The sequence below is a fragment of the Hypomesus nipponensis genome, chromosome 17 (genome assembly GCF_054491055.1).
Source record: "Hypomesus nipponensis isolate SF chromosome 17, ASM5449105v1, whole genome shotgun sequence".
Lineage (NCBI taxonomy): Eukaryota > Metazoa > Chordata > Actinopteri > Osmeriformes > Osmeridae > Hypomesus > Hypomesus nipponensis.
The window spans coordinates 740,001-763,701 of NC_140377.1; the positions used below are offsets into that span (position 1 = coordinate 740,001).

A 23,701-nucleotide genomic window follows, 5' to 3' on the forward strand; every position below is an offset into this window, starting at 1 on the left:
GTCGACTCACGTTGGTGAGCAGCAGTTCTTCGCCGTCGTCCATGTTGTCGACCACAGTGACGCCCTGGCACACCCACACATACTGTTTAGGGTCTGGGACCAGCAGCAGGGCCTCTGCGGAGAGCACACACTGTTAGCACACACACACATACTGTTTAGGGTCTGGGACCAGCAGCAGGGCCTCTGCGGAGAGCACACACTGTTAGCACACACACAGAACAGGCGACTTGTGTCTTAGGGTTAGAGAGTATCTAGTCTCTCTCTCGCTCTGTCTGTCTGTCTGTCTGTCTCTCTGTCTTTCTCTCTCATTGTCTCTCTCTGTCTCTCTCTATCTCTCTGTCTCTCTGTCTCTCTCTATCTCTCTCTCTCTCTCTGTCTCTCTCTATCTCTCTCATTGTCTCTCTCTCTCTCTCTCTCTCTCTCTCTATCTCTCTCATTGTCTCTCTCTCTCTCTCTCTCTCTCTCTCTCTCTCTCTCTCTCTCTCTCTCTCCCTCATGTGTATGTTTCATACCTAGGAGTTCTGGCATGTGTCCAGACAGCAGCTGGTAGAAGATGTGGTATCCTCTCTCTGCTGCCTGCTGGGATATCACTCTAGACTTCTCCAGCAGATCTGACGACACACACACACACACACGTACGCACACACGACACACACACACACACGACACACACACACACACACATAACACACACACACACAAACACATAACACACACACACACACAAACACATAACACACACACAACAGATACAAGTTGCTGTTTATGTTCACACTATTTTAATACATCGAAGGCTGTAAATAAACGCCATGGCCTCTTGACAGCCAGTTCCCAGACATGGATTAAGCCTTGTCCTAAACAGAGAAATGATCTGAAGATCTCCATGGAGATCTCTGACACTCAGGTTAGCCCATGTGTGGGATCTGGAGCCTGAGTGTTTGAGAGTTTAGGGTTAGAGTAGTGAGACTTGATCATGGTGCCTTCAGCTCCACTTACAGCTCTCAATGTCAGCACCGGCCAGCTTAGCTGTCGGCCCAAAGTGGATCCGGATAAACTTTCCCTGGAAGACAGACAAACAGACAGGCAGATATACAGACAGACAGACAGACAGACAGACAGACAGGTAGACAGACAGACAGACAAGCAGAAAGACAGATAGACAGGTGAAACTGATCCTGAAGCTTGTGAGAAAAAGGTCATTCTAAGTGAGCCTGCATGTCTTCTTACGAAGCGTGAGGAGTTATTGTTCCTCGTGGTCTTGGCGTTCCCGAATGCCTCAAGGACAGGATTGGCCTGAATGATCTGGTCCTCCAGGGAACCCTGCAGCACAAGCACATAGGATACAATTCAAAAAAACTCTCTTTCCTTCTCTCGAACACACGCACACACACATACACAGGCACGCACACACACACCCTTTCACACACGGAGGTGCTGGTCTTGCCTTCGAGTCCACGGTCTTGCTACCAGTTGCTCCGACATTAGCAAAGTACTGGATGACCTTCTTGGTGTTCTCAGTCTTACCGGCACCAGATTCTCCACTGAGGACCAGAGACCAGACAGCAGGAGAACACAGAGCAGTGAGAGCGATGAGGACGACTAATATTGTTGTTGACAAGAATGTGAATGTCTCTAAACGTAAAGCAAATTCAAGACGGGCGTTCCCCTGTAGTGAACAGTGTGTGTAACGCTACTTACGTGATCAGCATAGACTGGTTTTCATGCTCTGTTAGAGAAGGAGAGATACACAAAAAAAGGAAGGGCGAGAGAGAGAAGGGGGGAGAGAGAGTTCATGTCTGCTGACAGGTCTGCGGAGTGTTTGTGGAGCTCTGACAGGTGTGGGCTCTCCCCTGAGCCTCCTAATGACAGAGAAGCATGTCTACTCCCCTGTTTCTCCCTTGTTCCACATCCCCAAAGAGCCGGCTCTATTAATCACACAAACACACCCATCAACCCCCCCCATCTGTTATCCCCAACCACCCTCCCCTCCCTCTAATCACTTCTTCTCTTGCCCCCCCTCCACCCTCCCTCCCTCCCCTCCCTCTAATCACTTCTTCTCTTGCCCCCCCTCCACCCTCCCTCCCTCCCCTCCCTCTAATCACTTCTTCTCTTGCCCCCCCTCCACCCTCCCTCCCTCCCCTCCCTCTAATCACTTCTTCTCTTGCCCCCCCTCCACCCTCCCTCCCTCCCCTCCCCTCCGCCCTCCCTCCCCCCTCCCCTCCTTTCTCACCCATCATCATGTCGTGGTAGGCGTTGTCTGAGATGGAGAAGAGATGAGGAGGAACTTCATTGCGTTTCTTCCCTTTGAACATCTGGGCCACCTTGGAGCCATAGATAGGCAGCCACTTGTATGGGTTGATGGTGACGCAGAAGAGCCCAGAGTACGTCTGCATCAACAACCAGGAACACAAACCCTGAGTGGTGGCATGGTGTGGTGTGAGGTATGTACTGTGGTGTAGGGTAGGGTAGGGTAGGGTAGGGTAGGGTAGGGTAGGGTGTACTGTAGGGTAGTGTAGGGTAGGGTAGGGTAGTGTAGGGTAGGGTAGGGTAGGGTAGGTTAGGGTGTACTGTAGGGTAGTGTAGGGTAGGGTAGGGTAGGGTAGGGTGTAGTGTAGGGTAGGGTAGGGTAGGGTGTACTGTAGGGTAGTGTAGGGTAGGGTAGGGTAGGGTAGGGTAGTGTGTACTGTAGGGTAGGGTAGGGTAGGGTAGGGTAGGGTAGTGTGGGGTAGGGTGTACTGTAGGATAGGGTAGGGTAGGGTAGGGTAGGGTAGGGTAGGGTAGGGTAGGGTAGTGTAGGGTAGTGTAGGGTAGGGTAGTGTGGGGTAGGGTAGGGTAGTGTAGTGTAGGGTAGGGTAGGGTAGGGTAGGGTAGGGTAGGGTAGTGTGGGGTAGGGTGTAATGGGTGTAGGAGCATGCGGGCTCGTAGGGTGTAATGTGTGTAGGAGCATGCAGGCTCGTGAACTGACGTAGATCCTCATGTGGATGTAGCGCTGCCGCAGGTTGTCCATGACGCTGGCCTCGTTCAGGAAAGTCAGGTTAGCCATATCGCTAGCCTGGTAGAACTTAGGAGGGTTCATCTGATGGATGTCGTCCCTCTTCACTGTCAGGGTCTGCACACACACACACACACACACACACTCATCTTCAGCCTCAGTTTTAGATGCACGATGTTCCCTGTCTCACTCTGGGAAGCTGTTCATCAAAGGCTCAGTCCTGCTTTTTTTTTGAGTCTGCTCATTTATTAATAAAACACTGTGCTATGTTTAAACCAGTCTCATCCACAGCCCTGATAGAAAATCACTTCTAATATCGTACTCATCAAGTCCTCACTTTGAATCCCAGAATCTCCTCAGCATCAGCTAAACAAGTGTAATGTTTAAAGAGTAGCGTGAGTCTCACTGTGTTTTTGACGGTCTTCACGGTGACTTTGTCCCCCTCCTCAGACTGGATCTCCGCACCCACGAAGGCCTCCTTGTCGTCCTTCACCCAGCAGGTGCGTTTGATGTCGTAGGGCTTGGCCATGGCCTCCAGACGCTCCTTCTCTGGGGGGGCCAGGAACGGCATGGGGTCCACTTCATCCCCACACTCTCCTTTGTACGCTGCCGGCATGGCTGCTGCGACCAACACACACACCAACACGCACCGAGCTGATACACACACTCACACACAGGCTGCTGAGGCAAACCTGACACAAAGAACACGGAGGAGACATGAAAGAGAGTTGGTTGGTGCCTTTTGGAAATTGTGTGTGTGTGTGTGTGTTAGTACTCACCGGAGCAGGATGCAGAGGTAGGCGCAGGGCTATGAATGTGTGTCTCTGCCTGGGCTCTTATATAGCAGCACCTCTCCTTCCTGATTTGGGCACAACTCTAAAAGCAGCCATTACCCAGGAGCCTTGGCAGGGTGATGTATCCAGCATGCAGGGTGACAGGCTGGGGTTTGGGAATTCTAAGATCTGACCAGAACCTTTTAGGGCTTCCCTGAGAGCGCATTCTTCCACTCCCTCACTAGATCACTCTCCTACCATCTCTCCATCTTTCCACACCTCCACTTCCATCCCTCCATCCATTTCCCCCTGTTTCTCATCTCTCTCTGTGGGGATATGATGAGTAAGCCATCAAAATTAAAACCATTAGCTAACGCAGAAGACCACTCTCAGAGGACATCTGTCTCTCTCTCTCTGTCCTCTCTCTCTGTCTCTCTCTCTCTGGCCTCTCTCTCTGTCTCTCTCTCTCTGTCTCTCTCTCTCTCTATCCTCTCTCTCTGTCCTCTCTCTCTGTCTCTCTCTCTCTGGCCTCTCTCTCTGTCTCTCTCTCTCTGTCTCTCTCTCTCTGTCCTCTCTCTCTGTCTCTCTCTCTCTGTCTCTCTCTCTCTGGCCTCTCTCTCTGGCCTCTCTAACCCAGGCTGGTCTTTCTGACAGTTTTGTATTTAATGATATTAACTGTCAGAAAATCAGTGGTCGGAGATCATGTATTTTTTTCAGACAGTTAACTTCCTTCTCATTACCCCACAGTATATTTTAATAGCCCAATAGTTAGACCCATGGGAGCAGCATTTATTGGACCAGCTGGCATTTCAGTGAAAGCATTTCAGGGCTGGGGTACAGACAGGGGCAGGGCAGGGCTGGGGTACAGACAGGGGCAAGGCAGGGCTGGGGTACAGACAGGGGCAGGGCTGGGGTACAGACAGGGGCAGGGCAGGGCTGGGGTACAGACAGGGGCAGGGCTGGGGTACAGACAGGGGCAGGGCAGGGCTGGGGTACAGACAGGGGCAGGGCTGGGCTGGGGTACAGACAGGGGCAGGGCAGGGCTGGGGTACAGACAGGGGCAGGGCTGGGCTGGGGTACAGACAGGGGCAGGGCAGGGGTACAGACAGGGGCAGGGCTGGTCCCTGAGGGCAGGGTCAGCTGCTCCTTCACAGGAGGCTCTAATAACAGCCCACTGCTGATGACAAACACACCCACCTCAAGAGGACACTTAAGATTTAATCAATCTGTGTTGTCTCTCTTTCTCCAGCTTGTTCTTTTTCCACTTCAAAGTTGAATATTCTGTTCTCTCTATCTAATGCAGAAATACTTTAGTAACAGCTATGGCTCCCCTTAAATATATTTTTTTCTGTGTTTATCTCTATAGAGAAACTGTCTGTGAACACAGTTAACTAGTCCCAGAGGGTTTGAGAAACACACTGACATTAGAGAATCACAAACACACCACATACACTCCAACAGCCGTACTTGACAGTGGGGCAGGTAGAAGCAAAATCTGGAGTGTGTGTGTTGTGGTGTGTGTGTGTGGGGTGTGTGTGTGTGGGGTGTTGGAGGGAGTCACTGGTGGTCAAAACTGACATTAACGTTACCAAGCCACATGTGGAGCGTTGACATAGCTACACACACTCACTTCCTCACAACAGTGAGGAGGAGGAAACACAACCCTAACACAACCCTAACACAACCCTAACACAGCCCTAACACAGCCCTAACACAACCCTAACACAACCCTAACACAGCCCAAACACAGCCCTAACACAGCCCAAACACAGCCCTAACACAGCCCAAACACAGCCCTAACACAACCCTAAGACAGCCCTAAGACAGCCCAAACACAGCCCTAACACAGCCCTAACACGGCCCTAACACAGCCCTAACACAACCCTAAGACAGCCCAAACACAGCCCTAACACAGCCCAAACACAGCCCTAAGACAGCCCTAACACAGCCCTAACACAGCCCTAACACAACCCTAAGACAGCCCTAACACAGCCCTAACACAACCCTAAGACAGCCCTAACACAGCCCAAACACAGCCCTAACACAACCCTAACACAGCCCTAACACAACCCTAAGACAGCCCTAACACAGCCCTAACACAACCCTAAGACAGCCCTAACACAGCCCAAACACAGCCCTAACACAACCCTAACACAGCCCTAACACAACCCTAAGACAGCCCTAACACAACCCTAAGACAGCCCTAACACAGCCCTAAGACAGCCCTAACACAACCCTAACACAGCCCTAACACAACTCTAACACAGCCCTAACACAACCCTAACCCTAACACAGCTCTACTACAACTCTAACACAGCCCTAACACAGCCCTAACGCAGCCCTAACACAACCCTAACACAGCTAAAGATTTTCAGCCTTCAACTCTGACCCCCTCTGACTCAAGCCACCCCTGCTGCACCCCTCCAGCATCCCCGCCATCCTCCCTAAACCTGGAGTTCTTTGAGACCAACAGTTTCAGGTCAATAGCTAAGATAAGTGGGGAAAAGCGTGTCACCTTAAGTTAACAAAGTGATCGTCTTTAAAATTATGAAAAAAAAATATTATAAAATTATTTTTTAAATATTTTTTTTACCAAACTAACCTCTCCAGCTTATCTGGTAATTAAAACATCAATAGTCAGCTTGTGGTTATGCAAGAAGCCACTGACATATATCGCTTACGATGCATATGTAGATAGCTAAAGATAATATGCTACTCTCTCTTATTACATGTAGGTACGTTTCTGTTGATTTCTTAATCTTACAGTGTTCCCAACATTCTGAAGAGGGTACTCATGCTAGTTTGTGTCGGGAACGCCCACGCTTCCTGGATACGAGCACGTATTGCCGTATGAATGTGACGTCAGAACGTGTTTGAGCCCGAAAATGTTCGTCTGTGTTGTTAGATTTCGAAGGAACTGGGGACTTTGCGAGGAAATAATACACAATTTGCCGTGAGGAAGGCGAACGTAAAACATAGATTCATACACCCTAGTTAGTTATACTCCAACTGCGTACAAAGATTGCGTTTTTCCGGTGACCCGAGTGGGGAGTTAGCGCGATCGTTTTCCCGGAGTGATGTCGAATCCTGGGACTCGAAGGAACGGGTCCAGCATCAAAATCCGGCTGACAGGTAAAGCGGACTGAAGGCGTATAGTGTAGCTAGCTAATGTCGGGTCTAAATGTGTTAGTTAATTGCAAGTCAGTTAAATATGTAACGTAAATAGTCAGTAACACTTAACAAGCCACGACACAAGCTGACGAGAAATTCAGTAGCCTACAGCTGTTGTGGATGGCCAAACATCCGTTTTTTCTGTTTTAAGCTTAGCCAGCTTTAGCTAACGTAAGCTACTAGTAGCGTACCGCTAACACAGCAAGCAACACTGAGACCAGGTAGCACACACATCATTTATCAACTCCGTTGGGCTACTAGTTAACACTTCACTGATATTAAAATGACCTTTCACTTTATCTTGCTTTCTACTTGTTCAAGACAACATTTGCTAACTCGCAGCAGCTAACAAGAATATACCTGGTTGAAAGCCAGCGTCAGCGGTTTCACTTGTTTGCTAGTACTGTAGCTGAACAATGTTTCGTTATTTTAGCTGTTACAGTTATAGCTCGCTAGTTAGCAAGCTAACCTAGCGTAGCATTATCTCAACCCGATTTCCAAGCAGGGAAAGGCAACTCGCAGATTGACCTGAATGCGATGTTTGCTTTGAAGGATCGACCAGACAACTGTTGCAGCGGGCGACTATCGATCAGTCGGTTCCTTTCCCATGATAACCCAGATTATCCCGTTGGTGTAGACGTTCCCTCTACCATTTGATGGACTGAGCTAACGGTAGCTCCTAAACTTATAATACTGTCTTGTAAAATAGGTAGATTCTAACTCTACCTTTGAAACATTTTAATCTATGTCAGTCAGCTAGCATTTATGCCTGCTTCAAGAAAATGGCTAGTGTTACTGAACTGGACAAGTTCATTCTTATGATCTTGCCCTCGGGCCAGACTCCTCTCAGTTATTTGACGCTGCAGAGATGCTGGATGGGGGGTAGAAAGGCACACACTGCTGGAACAATGGTTTTTACTGTAGCCGCTGTTGTCGCCATGCGGGCCGGCCTGGGGCCACCATTCACATGCAAATGCGGCCCCTGTGCCGCTGGGTAGACGCCTTTTCCAACCCTCGTTCACAGTCACACACACATCAGTATTCAGCCCTGTGGTTTGGTAGCTAAGTGCTGGTGATTCCCACTAGACCAACCACAGCTAGCTGCTCAGTAATGATTATTCTGTGTGTGGCAGGCTGGCTGTGTTGGATACATGTGTGCATCATTCAGAAAAAATGCAAGGCGGCTGACTGACACAAATACTTCCCCCATATGCCAGCCTGTCTGTTCAACAGTCTGCTCAGCCTTACACCATCGTGCTCTGTATATGGAGCTAGCTAGTGTTTGGGTGCATTTCTCTGTGAACAGACAGGGTCATTACCCCCAACTGTGCCCCGCCCCCACAGGTATGATTGGAATTCTAATTGGCTGAGGAATGTGTGATGAGCGAATGGGAGCAAAGCTGTTTGGCCGGCCAGTGGACTGTTTAGTCTGTGTGTTTGTGTTTGGCCAAGATCTGAGACCTCTGTCTGTGGTTCTAGATCTGAGACCTCTGTCTGTGGTTCTAGATCTGAGACCTCTGTCTGTGGTTCTAGATCTGAGACCTCTGTCTGTGGTTCTAGATCTGAGACCTCTGTCTGTGGTTCTAGATCTGAGACCTCTGTCTGTGGTTCTAGATCTGAGACCTCTGTCTGTGGTTCTAGATCTGAGACCTCTGTCTGTGGTTCTAGATCTGAGACCTCTGTCTGTGGTTCTAGATCTGAGACCTCTGTCTGTGGTTCTAGATCTGAGACCTCTGTCTGTGGTTCTAGATCTGAGACCTCTGTCTGTGGTTCTAGATCTGAGACCTCTGTCTGTGGTTCTAGATCTGAGACCTCTGTCTGTGGTTCTAGATCTGAGACCTCTGTCTGTGGTTCTAGATCTGAGACCTCTGTCTGTGGTTCTAGATCTGAGACCTCTGTCTGTGGTTCTAGATCTGAGACCTCTGTCTGTGGTTCTAGATCTGAGACCTCTGTCTGTGGTTCTAGATCTGAGACCCCGGTCTGTAGTTCTGCGGTTCAGCAGAAAGAGAGGGAGAGTTTAAGACCTAATTGAGACAGCGTGTAACTAAGTGAATCTCAGGTCAGGGATCCTAGCTAATGCATTTGTGTTTGGGTCCTGTGCACTCGGGCACACACGAATGCCCTGTCTGCATTGTTCTATGTTCAGGGACTCTGACTAGAACTGGACAAACTGTGTGTGTGTGTGTGTGTGTATAGGGGTTCAGAGTCTGTAAAGACCCAGCCGGCTTTGAAACTCTTTCTTGACAGGCTACCTGCTTACAGGCAACCAGGTTTAACAAACTGTTCAGCCTGTTTTCCTGATCAGCTCTTCCTGTTGAAGTTAGTTGGGAACATCTCAGAGTTAGTCTGTGTCACACCAGCGAGCTGGTACTGGAGAGAGCAGTGTGCTGGAGAGAGGAGAGAGCAGTGTGCTGGAGAGAGGAGAGAGGAGAGAGCAGTGTGCTGGAGAGAGGAGAGAGCAGTGTGCTGGAGAGAAGAGAGCAGTGTGCTGGAGAGAGGAGAGAGCAGTGTGCTGGAGAGAGGAGAGAGCAGTGTGCCGGAGAGAGGAGAGAGCAGTGTGCTGGAGAGAGGAGAGAGCAGTGTGCTGGAGAGAGGAGAGAGCAGTGTGCTGGAGAGAGGAGAGAGCAGTGTGCTGGAGAGAGGAGAGAGGAGAGAGCAGTGTGCTGGAGAGAGGAGAGAGCAGTGTGCTGGAGAGAGGAGAGAGCAGTGTGCTGGAGAGAGGAGAGAGCAGTGTGCTGGAGAGAGGAGAGAGGAGAGAGCAGTGTGCTGGAGAGAGGAGAGAGCAGTGTGCTGGAGAGAGGAGAGAGCAGTGTGCTGGAGAGAGGAGAGAGCAGTGTGCTGGAGAGAGGAGAGAGGAGAGAGCAGTGTGCTGGAGAGAGGAGAGAGGAGAGAGCAGTGTGCTGGAGAGAGGAGAGAGCAGTGTGCTGGAGAGAGGAGAGAGCAGTGTGCTGGAGAGAGGAGAGAGCAGTGTGCTGGAGAGAGGAGAAAGCAGTGTGCTGGAGAGAGCAGTGTGCTGTAGAGAGGAGAGAGCAGTGTGCTGGAGAGAGGAGAGAGCAGTGTGCTGGAGAGAGGAGAGAGCAGTGTGCTGGAGAGAGGAGAGAGCAGTGTGCTGGAGAGAGGAGAGAGCAGTGTGCTGGAGAGAGGAGAGAGCAGTGTGCTGGAGAGAGGAGAGAGCAGTGTGCTGGAGAGAGGAGAGAGCAGTGTGCTGGAGAGAGGAGAGAGCAGTGTGCTGGAGAGAGGAGAGAGGAGAGAGCAGTGTGCTGGAGAGAGGAGAGAGCAGTGTGCTGGAGAGAGGAGAGAGGAGAGAGCAGTGTGCTGGAGAGAGGAGAGAGCAGTGTGCTGGAGAGAGGAGAGAGCAGTGTGCTGGAGAGAGGAGAGAGCAGTGTGCTGGAGAGAGCAGTGTGCTGGAGAGAGGAGAGAGGAGAGAGCAGTGTGCTGGAGAGAGCAGTGTGCTGGAGAGAGCAGTGTGCTGGAGAGAGGAGAGAGGAGAGAGCAGTGTGCTGGAGAGAGGAGAGAGCAGTGTGCTGGAGAGAGGAGAGAGCAGTGTGCTGGAGAGAGTAGAGAGACGTAATCCTCTCAATGGGCACGTGCACACACACACACACACACACACACAGCAAAGAGCGAAATTAACTAACACCGTTAATCATAATCCATCACTCAGGCAGATCCCTCAGGTGGGTCTATGGTTTGTGTCTGGGGGGGGGGGGGCGTCTTGTGCTTAATGTTTCAAGGTGGTGCTGGTATTTATTGCACATGGCTACATGTGTACACCCGAGTCACCTTCGTGGACAGAGCTTCCTGTCAGAGAGAGCTTCCTGTTAGAGAGAGCTTCCTGTCAGAGAGAGCTTCCTGTCAGAGAGAGCTTCCTGTTAGAGAGAGCGTCCTGTCAGAGAGAGCTTCCTGTCAGAGAGAGCTTCCTGTCAGAGAGAGCTTCCTGTCAGAGAGAGCTTCCTGTCAGAGAAAGCTTCCTGTCAGAGAGAGCTTCCTGTCAGAGAGAGCTTCCTGTTAGAGAGAGCTTCCTGTCACAGTGGAAGCCAGGCAGCCTGGAGCCTGAAGGAAGAGTTTAGGGATGCCTGTGACAATAGAGAGGGTGACAGAGAGATACTGGGAGGGAGAGAGTACATGAGTCACCTCTGACAGGAAGTGGAGTAAGAACACAGAAGTAAGCTCTCCCTCCGTTTCCCCTTTCATCCTCCCCTCTCTCTCCATCTGTCTCTCTCCTTCTCTGTCACTCTCTTTCCTCTCTCTGTTACTCTGTGTGTGTGTGTGTGTGTGTGTGTGTGTGTGTGTGTGTGTGTGATCACGAGAGGCGTTACCACTGAGCTGGGTGTAGGGCAGTGCGTAATCAACAGGACAGAGCAGGCAAAAGTGCTTTTAAAACGAGGAATCCGGTTTATTCACCAACACAAAGTATTTTCAGGAAGCAAATAATAAAGTTCTTCAGAGGCAAAACATAGGCTTCATAAAGTTGCTCCTAACTTAAGTCCTACCAACTGTGGTTGCAAACTCAAAGCTTGTCCGTCCAAGTCCTTCCCAGCTTGGGCTAGCCTTCCCCCTTCCGGATGGGCTTAAGCAAGCGCTTCAGCAAGCGCCTCAACAAAGGCTTCACCCGCACGTCAAGTGCTCTCTGTTCTCCCTCCTGGCTCTCTCCGCTCTCGTGGCTCACCCCTTCACAACAGGCACCACCTGTCTTAAATGCTTCTTCCATCAGGTGCCTTAAGCACCTACACCTGGTTGGGTGCTGCTGCATTCTGGGAGATGTAGTGCCACTGGCAGCCATCTTGTGGTGTGGCAGCCAGACCTCCATGGGAACACCCCACCCCTCTGCCAGCCGGCCCATCGTGATGCCACAGTATATATATACTCTAGGGCTGCAACTAACGATTATTTTAATAATCGATTAATCTGTCGATTCTTTTTGCAATTAATCGATGAATCCGATAAAAAAAAACAAAAAAGCATGAATTTCCACCCGGAAAACCCACCCGGTTTTCACCCGGTCCCTAACTCGATGCTGCACAGTAGCATCTTCCGAATGTGAGACGAATGTCGAATATGAAACTAACTTCACCTCGGTCAATTAACACACTGTTTTGAATAGTGTAAAATTCTCCCACACCTTGGATGACTTAGGTTGTACTGGTTTCTCTGCCTCCGCCATGTGTTTCTGAACAATGTTACTCAACAACATCTCTTCAATGGCCTTTCCTCTACCTCTGCTCCGCGCTCAACTAAACTTTTTTTTTATTTTATACTCAAACATCTCCGCGACATATTGAGTTGCGTAATAATTGCGCAACACAACGAATCAATAATGACATTTGTAGCCAACGCTTTTAATAATAGTTTTTAATCGATTTGTTGTTGCAGCCCTAATATACTCTCTGTCCCTCTGGCTGTGAGGATATATACTCTCTGTCTCTCTGGCTGTGAGGATAGATACTCTCTGGCTCTCTGGCTGTGAGGATAGATACTCTCTGTCTCTCTGGCTGTGGGGATAGATACTCTGTCCCTCTGGCTGTGGGGATAGATACTCTCTGTCTCTCTGGCTGTGGGGATAGATACTCTCTGGCTCTCTGGCTGTGAGGATAGATACTCTCTGTCTCTCTGGCTGTGGGGATAGATGCTCTCTGGCTCTCTGGCTGTGAGGATAGATACTCTCTGGCTCTCTGGCTGTGAGGATAGATACACTCTGTCTCTCTGGCTGTGGGGATAGATACTCTGTCCCTCTGGCTGTGGGGATAGATACTCTCTGTCTCTCTGGCTGTGAGGATAGATGCTCTCTGTCTCTCTGGCTGTGAGGATAGATACTCTCTGTCTCTCTGGCTGTGAGGATAGATACTCTCTGTCCCTCTGGCTGTGGGGATAGATACTCTCTGTCTCTGGCTGTGAGGATAGATACTCTCTGTCCCTCTGGCTGTGGGGATAGATACTCTCTGTCTCTCTGGCTGTGAGGATAGATACTCTCTGTCTCTCTGGCTGTGGGGATAGATACTCTCTGTCCCTCTGGCTGTGGGGATAGATACTCTCTGTCTCTCTGGCTGTGAGGATAGATACTCTCTGTCTCTCTGGCTGTGAGGATAGATACTCTCTGTCTCTCTGGCTGTGAGGATAGATACTCTCTGTCTCTCTGGCTGTGGGGATAGATACTCTCTGTCTCTCTGGCTGTGAGGATAGATACTCTCTGTCTCTCTGGCTGTGGGGATAGATACTCTCTGTCCCTCTGGCTGTGGGGATAGATACTCTCTGTCTCTCTGGCTGTGAGGATAGATACTCTCTGTCTCTCTGGCTGTGAGGATAGATACTCTCTGTCTCTCTGGCTGTGAGGATAGATACTCTCTGTCTCTCTGGCTGTGAGGATAGATACTCTCTGTCTCTCTGGCTGTGGGGATAGATACTCTCTGTCTCTCTGGCTGTGGGGATAGATACTCTCTGTCTCTCTGGCTGTGGGGATAGATACTCTCTGTCTCTCTGGCTGCGGGGATAGATACTCTCTGTCTCTCTGGCTGTGGGGATAGATACTCTATGTCTCTCTGGCTGTGGGGATAGATACTCTCTGTCTCTCTGGCTGTGGGGATAGATACTCTCTGTCTCTGGCTGTGGGGATAGATACTCTCTGTCTCTCTGGCTGTGGGGATAGATAGACTGTGGTATGTGTTAGTCAGGAAGAGTGGGAGGATGAGGAAGAGGGAAGGATATCCTTGAGGCATTCTCTGTGCATTAATCACAGGAAAGAGACCGGGAGGCGAGAAACCACAGCCATCTCGGCACCCCCCGCCCCTCCTCCGTCTCCTTGGTGTCCCTTCCCCTGCGTGGACGAGCCCTACATGCAGCCCTACATGCAGCCCTGCCTGGCCTGCCTGGGGACGTCCTGCTCTCAGCCCAAACTACAGACTTCTGTATTCCACTGTGATGAGACAGAGATCACAGAACCTTCCTACCTGAGTTCTGTGTTTCCCAATCCTGTCAAGCCCAGACACCCTGGGCTGCTTCTGGGATGGGAACAGCTATACTGGAGCATGTTCCTGCACTGTGCTGCAGGGCTGTGCTGCAGGGCTGTGCTGCAGGGCTGTGCTGCAGGGCTGTGCTGCAGGGCTGTGCTGCAGGGCTGTGCTGCAGGGCTGTGCTGCAGGGCTGTGCTGCAGGGCTGTGCTGCAGGGCTGTGCTGCAGGGCTGTGCTGCAGGGTGGTCGTAGTAGAACATGGCTTCCACCTGACCTGTTCCCTAACCTCATACCAGACTGTCTAGACCTCACACACACACACACACACTTTAATTACACCACACACGCTGTACTCTGTTTGGATTGTCCACTAATACACACACACAGAAAGAGTCTAGGTCAGAATGAGCTTTGCAGTCTCGGAATCCTCAGAGACATGCAGTCAAGGGAATCCACTGTTACTGTAGGCAGAGCTGGCTCTGTCAGAGCGTGCGTGCGTGTGTGTGTGTGTGTGTGTGTGTGTGTGTGTTTGCGTGTCTCCCCATGGTATTATAATGCTGTATAGTCTGTAGGCTATTGTCAGCCTGTGTTTAGGCTAAGGCATCCATACATGATCTTAACCAACATCCAGCCCATTCAGACAGCCCACGCTCTGACACGGCTGGGGAACGGCTCCATCCTACTAGCCTGTGCAGAATGCTCTGAAACATCCAGAATACACAGTTATTCATTTATGCATAATACACACACAATGCACACTGATCCAAAGTCTTGTGGTTCCAGATCTGTGTTTGTTGATTTGATTCTGATTGGTGCCAGTGTGTTCTGACTGTGTGTTTCTCCCTCAGTATTATGTGCCAAGAACCTCGCAAAGAAAGACTTCTTTCGTGAGTATCCTGTCCCTCTTCACAGCTGCTTTAAACTGTTATCTTTCTCCTATCTCCCAACCCCCCCCTCCTGTAGCTCCCCCCCCCCTCCTGTGGCTGCCCCCCCCCCCTCCTGTGGCTGCCCCCCCCCCTCCTGTGGCTGCCCCCCCCCCCCCTCCTGTAGCCCCCCTCCCTCCTGTAGCTCCCCCCCCCCCCTCCTGTAGCCCCCCTCCCTCCTGTAGCTCCCCCCCCCCTCCTGTGGCTGCCCCCCCCCCTCCTGTGGCTGCCCCCCTCCCTCCTGTAGCTCCCCCCTCCTGTAGCTTCCCCCTCCTGTAGCTCCTCCCCCTCTCTCTGTGTGCTTCCTCCCAGTGTCCCTCCTCAGCATGGCCCCTGTCAGACCTTGTGTGGAGCTGCTTGTGTTTGTGTTGCAGGGCTTCCGGATCCGTTTGCCAAGGTGGTGGTGGATGGATCGGGCCAATGCCACTCCACTGACACCGTCAAGAGTACCCTCGACCCCAAGTGGAACCAGCACTATGACCTGTGAGCTACGTGTGTGTGTGTGTGTGTGTGTGTGTGTGTGTGTGTGAGAGAGAGAGAGGTGTGTGTGCGTGAGAGAGAGAAATACGAGTAGAACCACTGAACTTGTGTGTTTCAGATACATTGGGAAGACAGACTCCATCACCATCAGTGTGTGGAACCACAAGAAGATCCATAAACGGCAGGGTGCCGGGTTTCTGGGCTGCATACGGCTGCTCTCCAACGCCATCAGCAGGCTAAAGGACACAGGCTGTACGGCACACGCACACACCCTTCAGAACTGGAATGACAAATATAAATTAGAGGCTTATTACTGCATAGCACTTTGAGTAATATCTGTCCCTCCCTCCCTCCCTCCCTCCCTCCCTCCCTCCCTCCCTCCCTCCCTCCCTCCCTCCCTCCCTCCCTCCCTCCCTCCCTCCCTCTCTCCCTCTCTCCCTCTCTCCCTCCTTCCCTCCTTCCCTCCCTCCCTCCCTCCCTCCCTCCCTCCCTCCCTCCCTCCCTCCAGACCAGCGCCTGGATCTGTGTAAACTGAATCCCTCAGACAGTGATGCTGTCCGGGGGCAGATCGTAGGTAAAGACTGGACACACACACACACACACACCCCAGCCACACACACACACATCACGCACCCCAGCCACACACACACACATCACGCACCCCAGCCACACACACACACATCACGCACCCCAGCCACACACACACACATCACGCACCCCAGCCACACACATCACGCACCCCAGCCACACACACACACATCACGCACCCCAGCCACACACACACACATCACGCACCCCAGCCACACACACACACATCACGCACCCCAGCCACACACACACACATCACGCACCCCAGCCACACACACACCCATCACGCACCCCAGCCACACACACACCCATCACGCACCCCAGCCACACACACACCCATCACGCACCCCAGCCACACACACACACATCACGCACCCCAGCCACACACACACACATCACGCACCCCAGCCACACACACACCCATCACGCACCCCAGCCACACACACACCCATCACGCACCCCAGCCACACACACACACATCACGCACCCCAGCCACACACACACACATCACGCACCCCAGCCACACACACACACATCACGCACCCCAGCCACACACACACACATCACGCACCCCAGCCACACACATCACGCACCCCAGCCACACACACACACATCACGCACCCCAGCCACACACACACACATCACACACCCCAGCCACACACACACACATCACGCACCCCAGCCACACACACACACATCACGCACCCCAGCCACACACACACATCACGCACCCCAGCCACACACACACACATCACGCACCCCAGCCACACACATCACGCACCCCAGCCACACTAACCAGTTTCCCTCTTGTGTTTCAGTGAGTTTGCAGACGAGAGACCGTATAGGCAGTGGGGGTCCTGTAGTAGACTGTCGGGGTCTGTTAGAGAATGAGGGGTCAGTCTCTCTGTCTGTCTCTCTGTAGCCTGTCTGTCTGCCTGTCTGGACCCTATATGACTGCTATACAGAGCAGGAATGGACTGTAAAGGAATGTTACAGATAACTTAACATGGTTTTAGAGAACGCTTGGTCCTGATGTGGTCCGTGTGTGTGCAGGCCTGTGTTTGAGGGCTGTTTCAGCGAGGAGCCACTGCCGTACTCAGACCCCACGGGCGCCGCAGGGGGAGGGACATGCCGTTTGGACTCACCCAATCAGGAAAGCAGGCTCCAGACCCAGCGAATCAGAGGCCAGGACTCCAGAGGCCACGGCCACACCCCTCAGAACCGACCACATGGACACCAGTCACCTGACCTGCCTGAAGGCTATGGTAACGAGAGAGAACTGGAGAGAGTGGCTACGTAGAGAGAGAGAGTGGCTACGTAGAGAGAGAGAGTGTGGCTACGTAGAGAGAGAGAGTGTGGCTACGTAGAGAGAGAGAGTGTGGCTACGTAGAGAGAGAGAGTGTGGCTACGTAGAGAGAGAGAGTGTGGCTACGTAGAGAGAGAGAGTGTGGCTACGTAGAGAGAGAGAGAGAGAGTGGCTACGTAGAGAGAGAGTGGCTACGTAAAGAGAGAGTGGCTACGTAAAGAGAGAGAGTGTGGCTACGTAGAGAGAGAGTGTGGCTACGGAGAGAGAGAGTGTGGCTACGGAGAGAGAGAGTGTGGCTACGGAGAGAGAGAGAGAGAGAGAGAGAGAGAGAGAGAGAGAGAGAGAGAGAGAGAGAGAGAGAGAGAGAGAGAGAGAGAGAGAGAGAGAGAGAGAGAGAGAGAGAGAGAGAGAGGGAGGGAGGGAGGGAGGGAGGGAGGGAGGGAGGGAGGGAGGGAGGGAGGGAGGGAGGGAGGGAGGGAGGGAGGGAGGGAGGGAGGGAGGGAGGGAGGGAGGGAGGGAGGGAGGGAGGGAGGGAGGGAGGGAGGGAGGGAGGGAGGGAGGGAGGGAGGGAGGGAGGGAGGGAGGGAGGGAGGGAGGGAGGGAGGGAGGGAGGCTACGTAGAGAGAGAGAGAGTGTGGCTACGTAGAGAGAGAGAGAGTGTGGCTACGTAGAGAGAGAGAGAGTGTGGCTACGTAGAGAGAGAGAGAGTGTGGCTACGTAGAGAGAGAGAGAGTGTGGCTACGTAGGGAGAGAGAGAGAGTGTGGCTACGTAGAGAGAGAAGGGGAGAGAAAGAGGGAGATGGGTGTGGTGAGCAGTGTCAAGTACAGCCAGTAATGTGTGTGTGTGTGTGTTACAGAACAGAGGACCACGGTACAGGGCCAGGTCTACTTCCTCCACACACAAACAGGGGTCAGCACCTGGCACGACCCCCGCATACCCAGGTAAGACCTCCTCCCCCCCATCCCTCTCCCTCCAGCTGACTCACTCACCTCCTCCGCTAACCGACTGATTCTGGAATCTGATTGGAGAATTTGTTGGGGGGGGGATACTGGCAAGGCCAACCAGATGAAGAGACCTGATTGGTCAACAATATGCAGAGTGTTGGAAGATGGTGGACTGTGATTGGTGTCAGGCTCAGCAAGGTGGACTGTGATTGGTTTAGGGACCTGACCAGTGTCAGCTGTGAGGAGTTGGGTCCGCTGCCGGTTGGCTGGGAGGTCCGAAGCACAGTGTCCGGAAGGATCTACTTTGTGGACCACAACAACCGAACCACTCAGTTCACTGATCCCCGCCTACACACTATCATCAGGTACACAAACACGCATACAGAAGCTATGAAGGGCTGTTGCAATGCTAAACAAAAATGTACTATATAGAAATGAATGTACTAAACCATAATCAACTCAATCAAAGTTAAAAAGTCTAAACCATAATAACAGTACACACACACACACACACACAAACACAAACTTTCTCAAACTCAGAGTTTGCGTGTTGTGTCCTTTTCTCTTTACCTGTACCTCCCCCTCTCCTCCTGCCTCTCCCCCTCTCCTCTTGCCCTGTTTCCCTCTCCTCTCCATCTCTCCTCTCCCTCTCCTCTCCCCCTCTCTACCTCTGCTCTCCACCTCTCCCTTTCCTCCTCTCCTCTCCCCCTCTCTCCCTCTCCTCCACCTCTCCTCTCCACCTCTCCCTCTCTCCTCTCCACCTCTCCTCTCCCCCTCTCCTCTCCCTCTCCTCCCCCCTCCAGTCAACACTCCCAGGTGAAGGAGTCGTCCCAGGCCCTGCCAGGGGGTCAGATGGAGGTGGGGGGTGAGGAGGGGGGAGGCGGGGGAGGGGAGGGGGAGGTGGCAGTGCGTTATGAGAGAGACCTGGTCCACAAACTCAAACTACTGAGACATGAGCTGTCTCTGCAGCAGCCTCAGGCTGGACACTGTCGCATCGAGGTGTCACGAGAAGAGATCTTTGAGGTACACTCTCACACACACACACACACACACTTACACATGCCCACACACACACACAGTCAGATGGGCACACTTATGGGGGAGTGATTACAGCCTCAGTAAATCGATGAAGTTTCAGCTCGTCCAACAGAGTCAGTAGTGAGCCTCTTCCTCTACCTGGTGCCTGCAGGAGTCCTACCGACAGATCATGAAGATGAGGCCCAAAGACCTGAAGAAGAGACTGATGGTGAAGTTCAGAGGGGAGGAGGGCCTGGACTATGGGGGCGTGGCCCGGTAGGACCCAGCTCACCACCTGACACGCTGTGTTGTGGCAGTGTGATGTCATGCTGTGACCTTGTGACCTTGTGCTGTGCTCTCCAGGGAGTGGCTGTACCTGCTGTGCCATGAGATGTTGAACCCCTACTACGGCCTGTTCCAGTACTCTACTGACAACATCTACACACTCCAGATCAACCCAGACTCCTCCATCAACCCTGTGAGGGTGCACACACACACACACACTTATTCATCCTCCATATTCGACACACTTGCCTCAGTACACACACACACAGTTTATATAGCAGCACTAGATGTTTGGCTTCATTGCAGCATGCCATCTCTGTGGAGGAACACTGACAGAACAGGCTGCTGGCTCATGACTCAGCTAGCCTACGTTCCTGTTCCTGTGTGTCTGGAACCGTGGTGTCTGTAACCATGGTGTCTGTAACCATGGTGTCTGGAACCATGGTGTCTGGAACCGTGGTGTCTGTAACCGTGGTGTCTGTAACCGTGCTGTCTGTAACCGTGGTGTCTGGAACCGTGGTGTCTGTAACCATGGTGTCTGTAACCATGCGTCCCCAGGACCACCTGTCATATTTCCACTTTGTGGGCCGTGTGATGGGGCTGGCAGTGTTCCACGGTCACTACATCAACGGAGGCTTCACCCTGCCCTTCTACAAGCAGCTGCTGGGCAAGCCCATCCAGCTGGGCGACCTGGAGACCACTGACCCCGAGCTGCACAAGAGTCTGGTCTGGATCCTGTGAGTACACACTCACCTACACACTCCTACACACTCACCTACACACAGAGCTCTGAGAGGCTGCTGACTGCAGATATCAGGCAGAGGGATCAGCTGTGTGTGTGTGTGTGTGTGCGTGTGCAGGGAGAACGACATCACATCAGTCCTGGACCACACCTTCTGTGTGGAACACAATGCCTTTGGGAAGTTCATGCAACATGAATTGAAACCTAATGGTCGGAACATCCCTGTTACGGAGGAGAACAAGAAGGAGTATGTGAGGTAAGCTGGGTGGAGCGATATGGAGCTGTGTCCAGTAGGTGTTGGGTACTGGCCCTCTGAAATGTGGTGCCGACCCTCCTAGACTTTAGAGCATACATCCTATTGAGCTTGTCTGGCCTGATAGTAAACGAGTGTCCTGACACCTATGTGTTTCAGGCTCTATGTGAACTGGAGGTTCATGCGTGGCATCGAGGCCCAGTTCCTGGCGCTTCAGAAGGGCTTCAGTGAGCTCATCCCCCAGCACCTCCTCAAACCCTTTGATCACAAGGAGCTGGAGGTGACCTGCCTCAATACACACACTCACACTCATATGAACAAACTCATGCATACACACAGAAAATGCATGCACACCGAAGCCACACACACATATATGGACAGTATATACCTGAAAAGGGTGTAAAGTCATTTGACACTCTCTCTCTCTCTAGCTGATCATTGGTGGTCTGGGGAAGATCGACCTGGCCGACTGGAAGGCCAACACGCGTCTGAAGCACTGTGCGTGTGACAGCAGCGTGGTGCGCTGGTTCTGGCAGGCTGTGGAGGCCTTCAGCGAGGACAGGAGAGGACGCCTACTGCAGTTTGTCACCGGCTCCACCCGCGTTCCTCTGCAGGGCTTCAAAGCACTACAGGGTGGGTCACACACACACACACACTGTCTCACTTATACACACACACAAACACACTGTCTCACTTATATACACACACAAACACACTGTCTCACTTATATACACACACAAACACACACTCTCCTCCACGTGCACACTCTCTGTGTATGAGCGTAGAGCAGTGATAACTAGTGTGTATGAGCATAGAGCAGTGATAACTAGTGTGTATGAGCATAGAGCAGTGATAACTAGTGTGTATGAGCATAGAGCAGTGATAACTAGTGTGTATGAGCATAGAGTAGTGATAACTAGTGTGTATGAGCATAGAGCAGTGATAACTAGTGTGTATGAGCGTAGAGCAGTGATAACTAGAGTGTGTATGAGCGTAGAGCAGTGATAACTAGAGTGTGTGAGCGTAGAGCAGTGATAACTAGAGTGTATGAGCATAGAGCAGTGATAACTAGAGTGTATGAGCATAGAGCAGTGATAACTAGAGTGTGTGTGTGTAAGGTTCTACAGGTTCTGCAGGCCCAAGGCTCTTCACCATCCATCTGATAGACGCAAACACGGACAACCTGCCCAAGGCACACACATGGTGAGACTAGCCCCAACCTGCACAGTGTCTAGCCATCCATCAGTCTCCATCCATCAGTCTCCATCCATCAGTCTCCATCCATCAGTCTCCATCCATCCCTTCATCTGTGTGTCTAGATATCCATCCATCTCAGTGTTAGATGGTGTAAGCGAGTGTCTAAACTGTGTCCTCCTGCTTGTGTAGTTTCAACAGAATAGACATCCCACCATACGAGACCTACGAGAAGCTGTATGAGAAGCTGCTGACTGCAGTGGAGGAGACCTGCGGCTTCGCCGTGGAGTGACTCGCCGTGGAGTGACTCGCCGTGGAGTGACTCGCCGTGGAGTGACTCGCCGTGGAGTGACTCGCCGTGGAGTGACTCGCTCTCTTATGTTCATGTGTTCTCCAACACCTAGCACAGACATCTTTATACAAATGCTTACGCAGATAAACATACAAACAGTGATGGATGGTGTCACAATAAACCCAAACCTGCTTCACACACACACACTCTCTCTCCGCCCCGCCCCGCCCTCTCTGGACAGCTGAGGGGTTTGGGGATGGGGGGGGCGGGGGATGAGCGAAAAAGTATTTTAGAGTTTTTCAGATGTTTTGAAGAAGCATTTTTATCCTTCAGTTTTAATGAGCTATGATGTCATTCTTCAGAACACCAACAGTGACTATGTCTCTGATGATCCTCCAATCACACACAGTCTCTGATACGGTCTGTATCTGAGGTCCACCAATCAGACGCCTCAGCAGAAAGCATCGACCAATGGTCTGACAAGCAGATTGATTTAATAGTATTCATGCTTCATGTTTAACCACTGTTTTGTGTGTGTGGGGGGGATTATTTCTGTGTGAATGCAAGTATGTGTGCATGTCTGTTGTGAGTGTATGTGCGTCTGTCTGGTGTGTGTGTGTGTGTGTGTGTGTCTTGCATGGAACCTGGTTATTATTTTTATAAATGATCAAACAAGCCTCTGTTTGGGTCTGTGACCGCTCTGATCCACTCTGACCGTTCATGTCTGATTACTATTTATTACCGTGTGATTACTGACCATGCTGCTACGCTCAACACGAGCCCACACTAATCTCTTCTGTTAGTTCCCAACCTGACTTTTAATCCCAAATTGAGTTTGTAGTCTGATGGCACACAGAGGTCCTTTGACCTGCATGTATTCAGTTAGCAGTGCTGTGGGCAGACCCCATGGAGGGTTCATGTTCCTGTGTGTGAAATATGCAATAAAGAGATCCAACCCTTTCATTCACAGCTCTATCTAGCTCTATCTCTCTCTCTCTGTATCTATCTCTATCTAGCTCTATCTATCTCTCTCTCTGTATCTATCTCTATCTAGCTCTATTTATCTCTCTCTCTGTATCTCTATCTAGCTCTATCTATCTCTCTCTCTGTATCTCTATCTAGCTCTATCTCTCTCTCTCTGTATCTATCTCTATCTAGCTCTATCTATCTCTCTCTCTGTATCTATCTCTATCTAGCTCTGTCTCTCTCTCTCTCTCTCCATCTGTCTCCCTCTCTTGTGTGTCTGTCAGTCCCTGTGTTCAGCTCATTGGGGGTTTCTAGTGTTTTGTTTCCTTTCCAGACCACCATGAATGAACATTTTTAACACATTAAAACTACATAGAAGTGAATGAAACCCAAAAGCTAAATGTTGAGTATGTTGGGATGCATTGTAGGTGGAAGATGACTGTTTGCAGTATCATTACAATCTACAAGCTTTAGGTTCTGAATTCATTGTGTAATGAATGCAAGCGTATTGTAACTTACTATGTACTAAACATTTATGAAAAAATACAATGTAAATAAGATTATATTAAAGAAACTAAATTGAAAATATGCGGTGCGTGCATTGTGAGTGTTGTCTGGCTGAGGAGAATTTGGTGGAAAACATTGAAGCAAAGATAAAAGACTGATCAGTGTGTGAGAATGTGTGTGTAACGCTGCACTCAAAACCATTATTAATTATTAAAATAATTAAATACTACCATTAAAAGCTGTTTATATGCTTTAGCTGCATGAGGTCATGTTCATATGTATGGAAGTGTTTTAGAAAAGTTTTTCCTTTTTGTCTTGAAA

At 51.1% G+C, this 23,701-nt stretch overlaps 2 protein-coding genes across 3 annotated transcripts in view; one reads left to right on the forward strand and one right to left on the reverse strand.

The window, feature by feature from the left end:
* Window positions 1-3,608, reverse strand: part of LOC146252821 (myosin-16-like) — a 17,949-nt gene extending 14,341 nt beyond the window's left edge. The window contains exons 1-9 of the mRNA XM_084677933.1: window positions 3,399-3,608; window positions 2,966-3,109; window positions 2,231-2,387; window positions 1,699-1,726; window positions 1,445-1,541; window positions 1,228-1,320; window positions 997-1,060; window positions 513-611; window positions 11-114 (exon numbers count right to left, since the gene is read on the reverse strand). Coding sequence (XP_084534059.1) covers window positions 11-114; window positions 513-611; window positions 997-1,060; window positions 1,228-1,320; window positions 1,445-1,541; window positions 1,699-1,726; window positions 2,231-2,387; window positions 2,966-3,109; window positions 3,399-3,608 — 996 coding nt within the window. The remainder of the gene's footprint in view (window positions 1-10; window positions 115-512; window positions 612-996; window positions 1,061-1,227; window positions 1,321-1,444; window positions 1,542-1,698; window positions 1,727-2,230; window positions 2,388-2,965; window positions 3,110-3,398) is intronic.
* A 3,005-nt stretch (window positions 3,609-6,613) lies between these two features.
* smurf1 (SMAD specific E3 ubiquitin protein ligase 1) lies at window positions 6,614-23,459 on the forward strand. 2 transcript variants are annotated; one of them, XM_084678119.1, is made up of 18 exons: window positions 6,614-6,897; window positions 14,731-14,769; window positions 15,180-15,288; window positions 15,404-15,537; window positions 15,794-15,859; window positions 16,692-16,767; window positions 16,927-17,138; window positions 18,037-18,121; window positions 18,343-18,489; window positions 18,928-19,147; window positions 19,314-19,417; window positions 19,505-19,619; window positions 19,985-20,163; window positions 20,287-20,424; window positions 20,581-20,701; window positions 20,853-21,054; window positions 21,540-21,624; window positions 21,808-23,459. In XM_084678119.1, the coding sequence occupies exons 1-18, from the start codon at window positions 6,843-6,845 to the stop codon at window positions 21,905-21,907; spliced, it is 2,187 nt and encodes a 728-aa protein (XP_084534245.1). In that variant the 5' UTR covers window positions 6,614-6,842; the 3' UTR covers window positions 21,908-23,459. The 2 variants fall into 2 exon arrangements, with proteins under 2 accessions (XP_084534245.1, XP_084534246.1); XM_084678120.1 differs by having other exon boundaries at window positions 21,549-21,624.
* Window positions 23,460-23,701: the final 242 nt, after the last annotated feature.

Coding starts and splice junctions, on each gene's coding strand:
- smurf1 (XM_084678119.1), top strand. CDS start 6,843: ATGTCGAATCCTGGGACTCGAAGGAACGGGTCCAGCATCAAAATCCGG. Junction 6,898..14,730: donor CATCAAAATCCGGCTGACAG/GTAAAGCGGACT, acceptor TTTCTCCCTCAG/TATTATGTGCCAAGAACCTC. Junction 20,702..20,852: donor TTGATCACAAGGAGCTGGAG/GTGACCTGCCTC, acceptor CTCTCTCTCTAG/CTGATCATTGGTGGTCTGGG.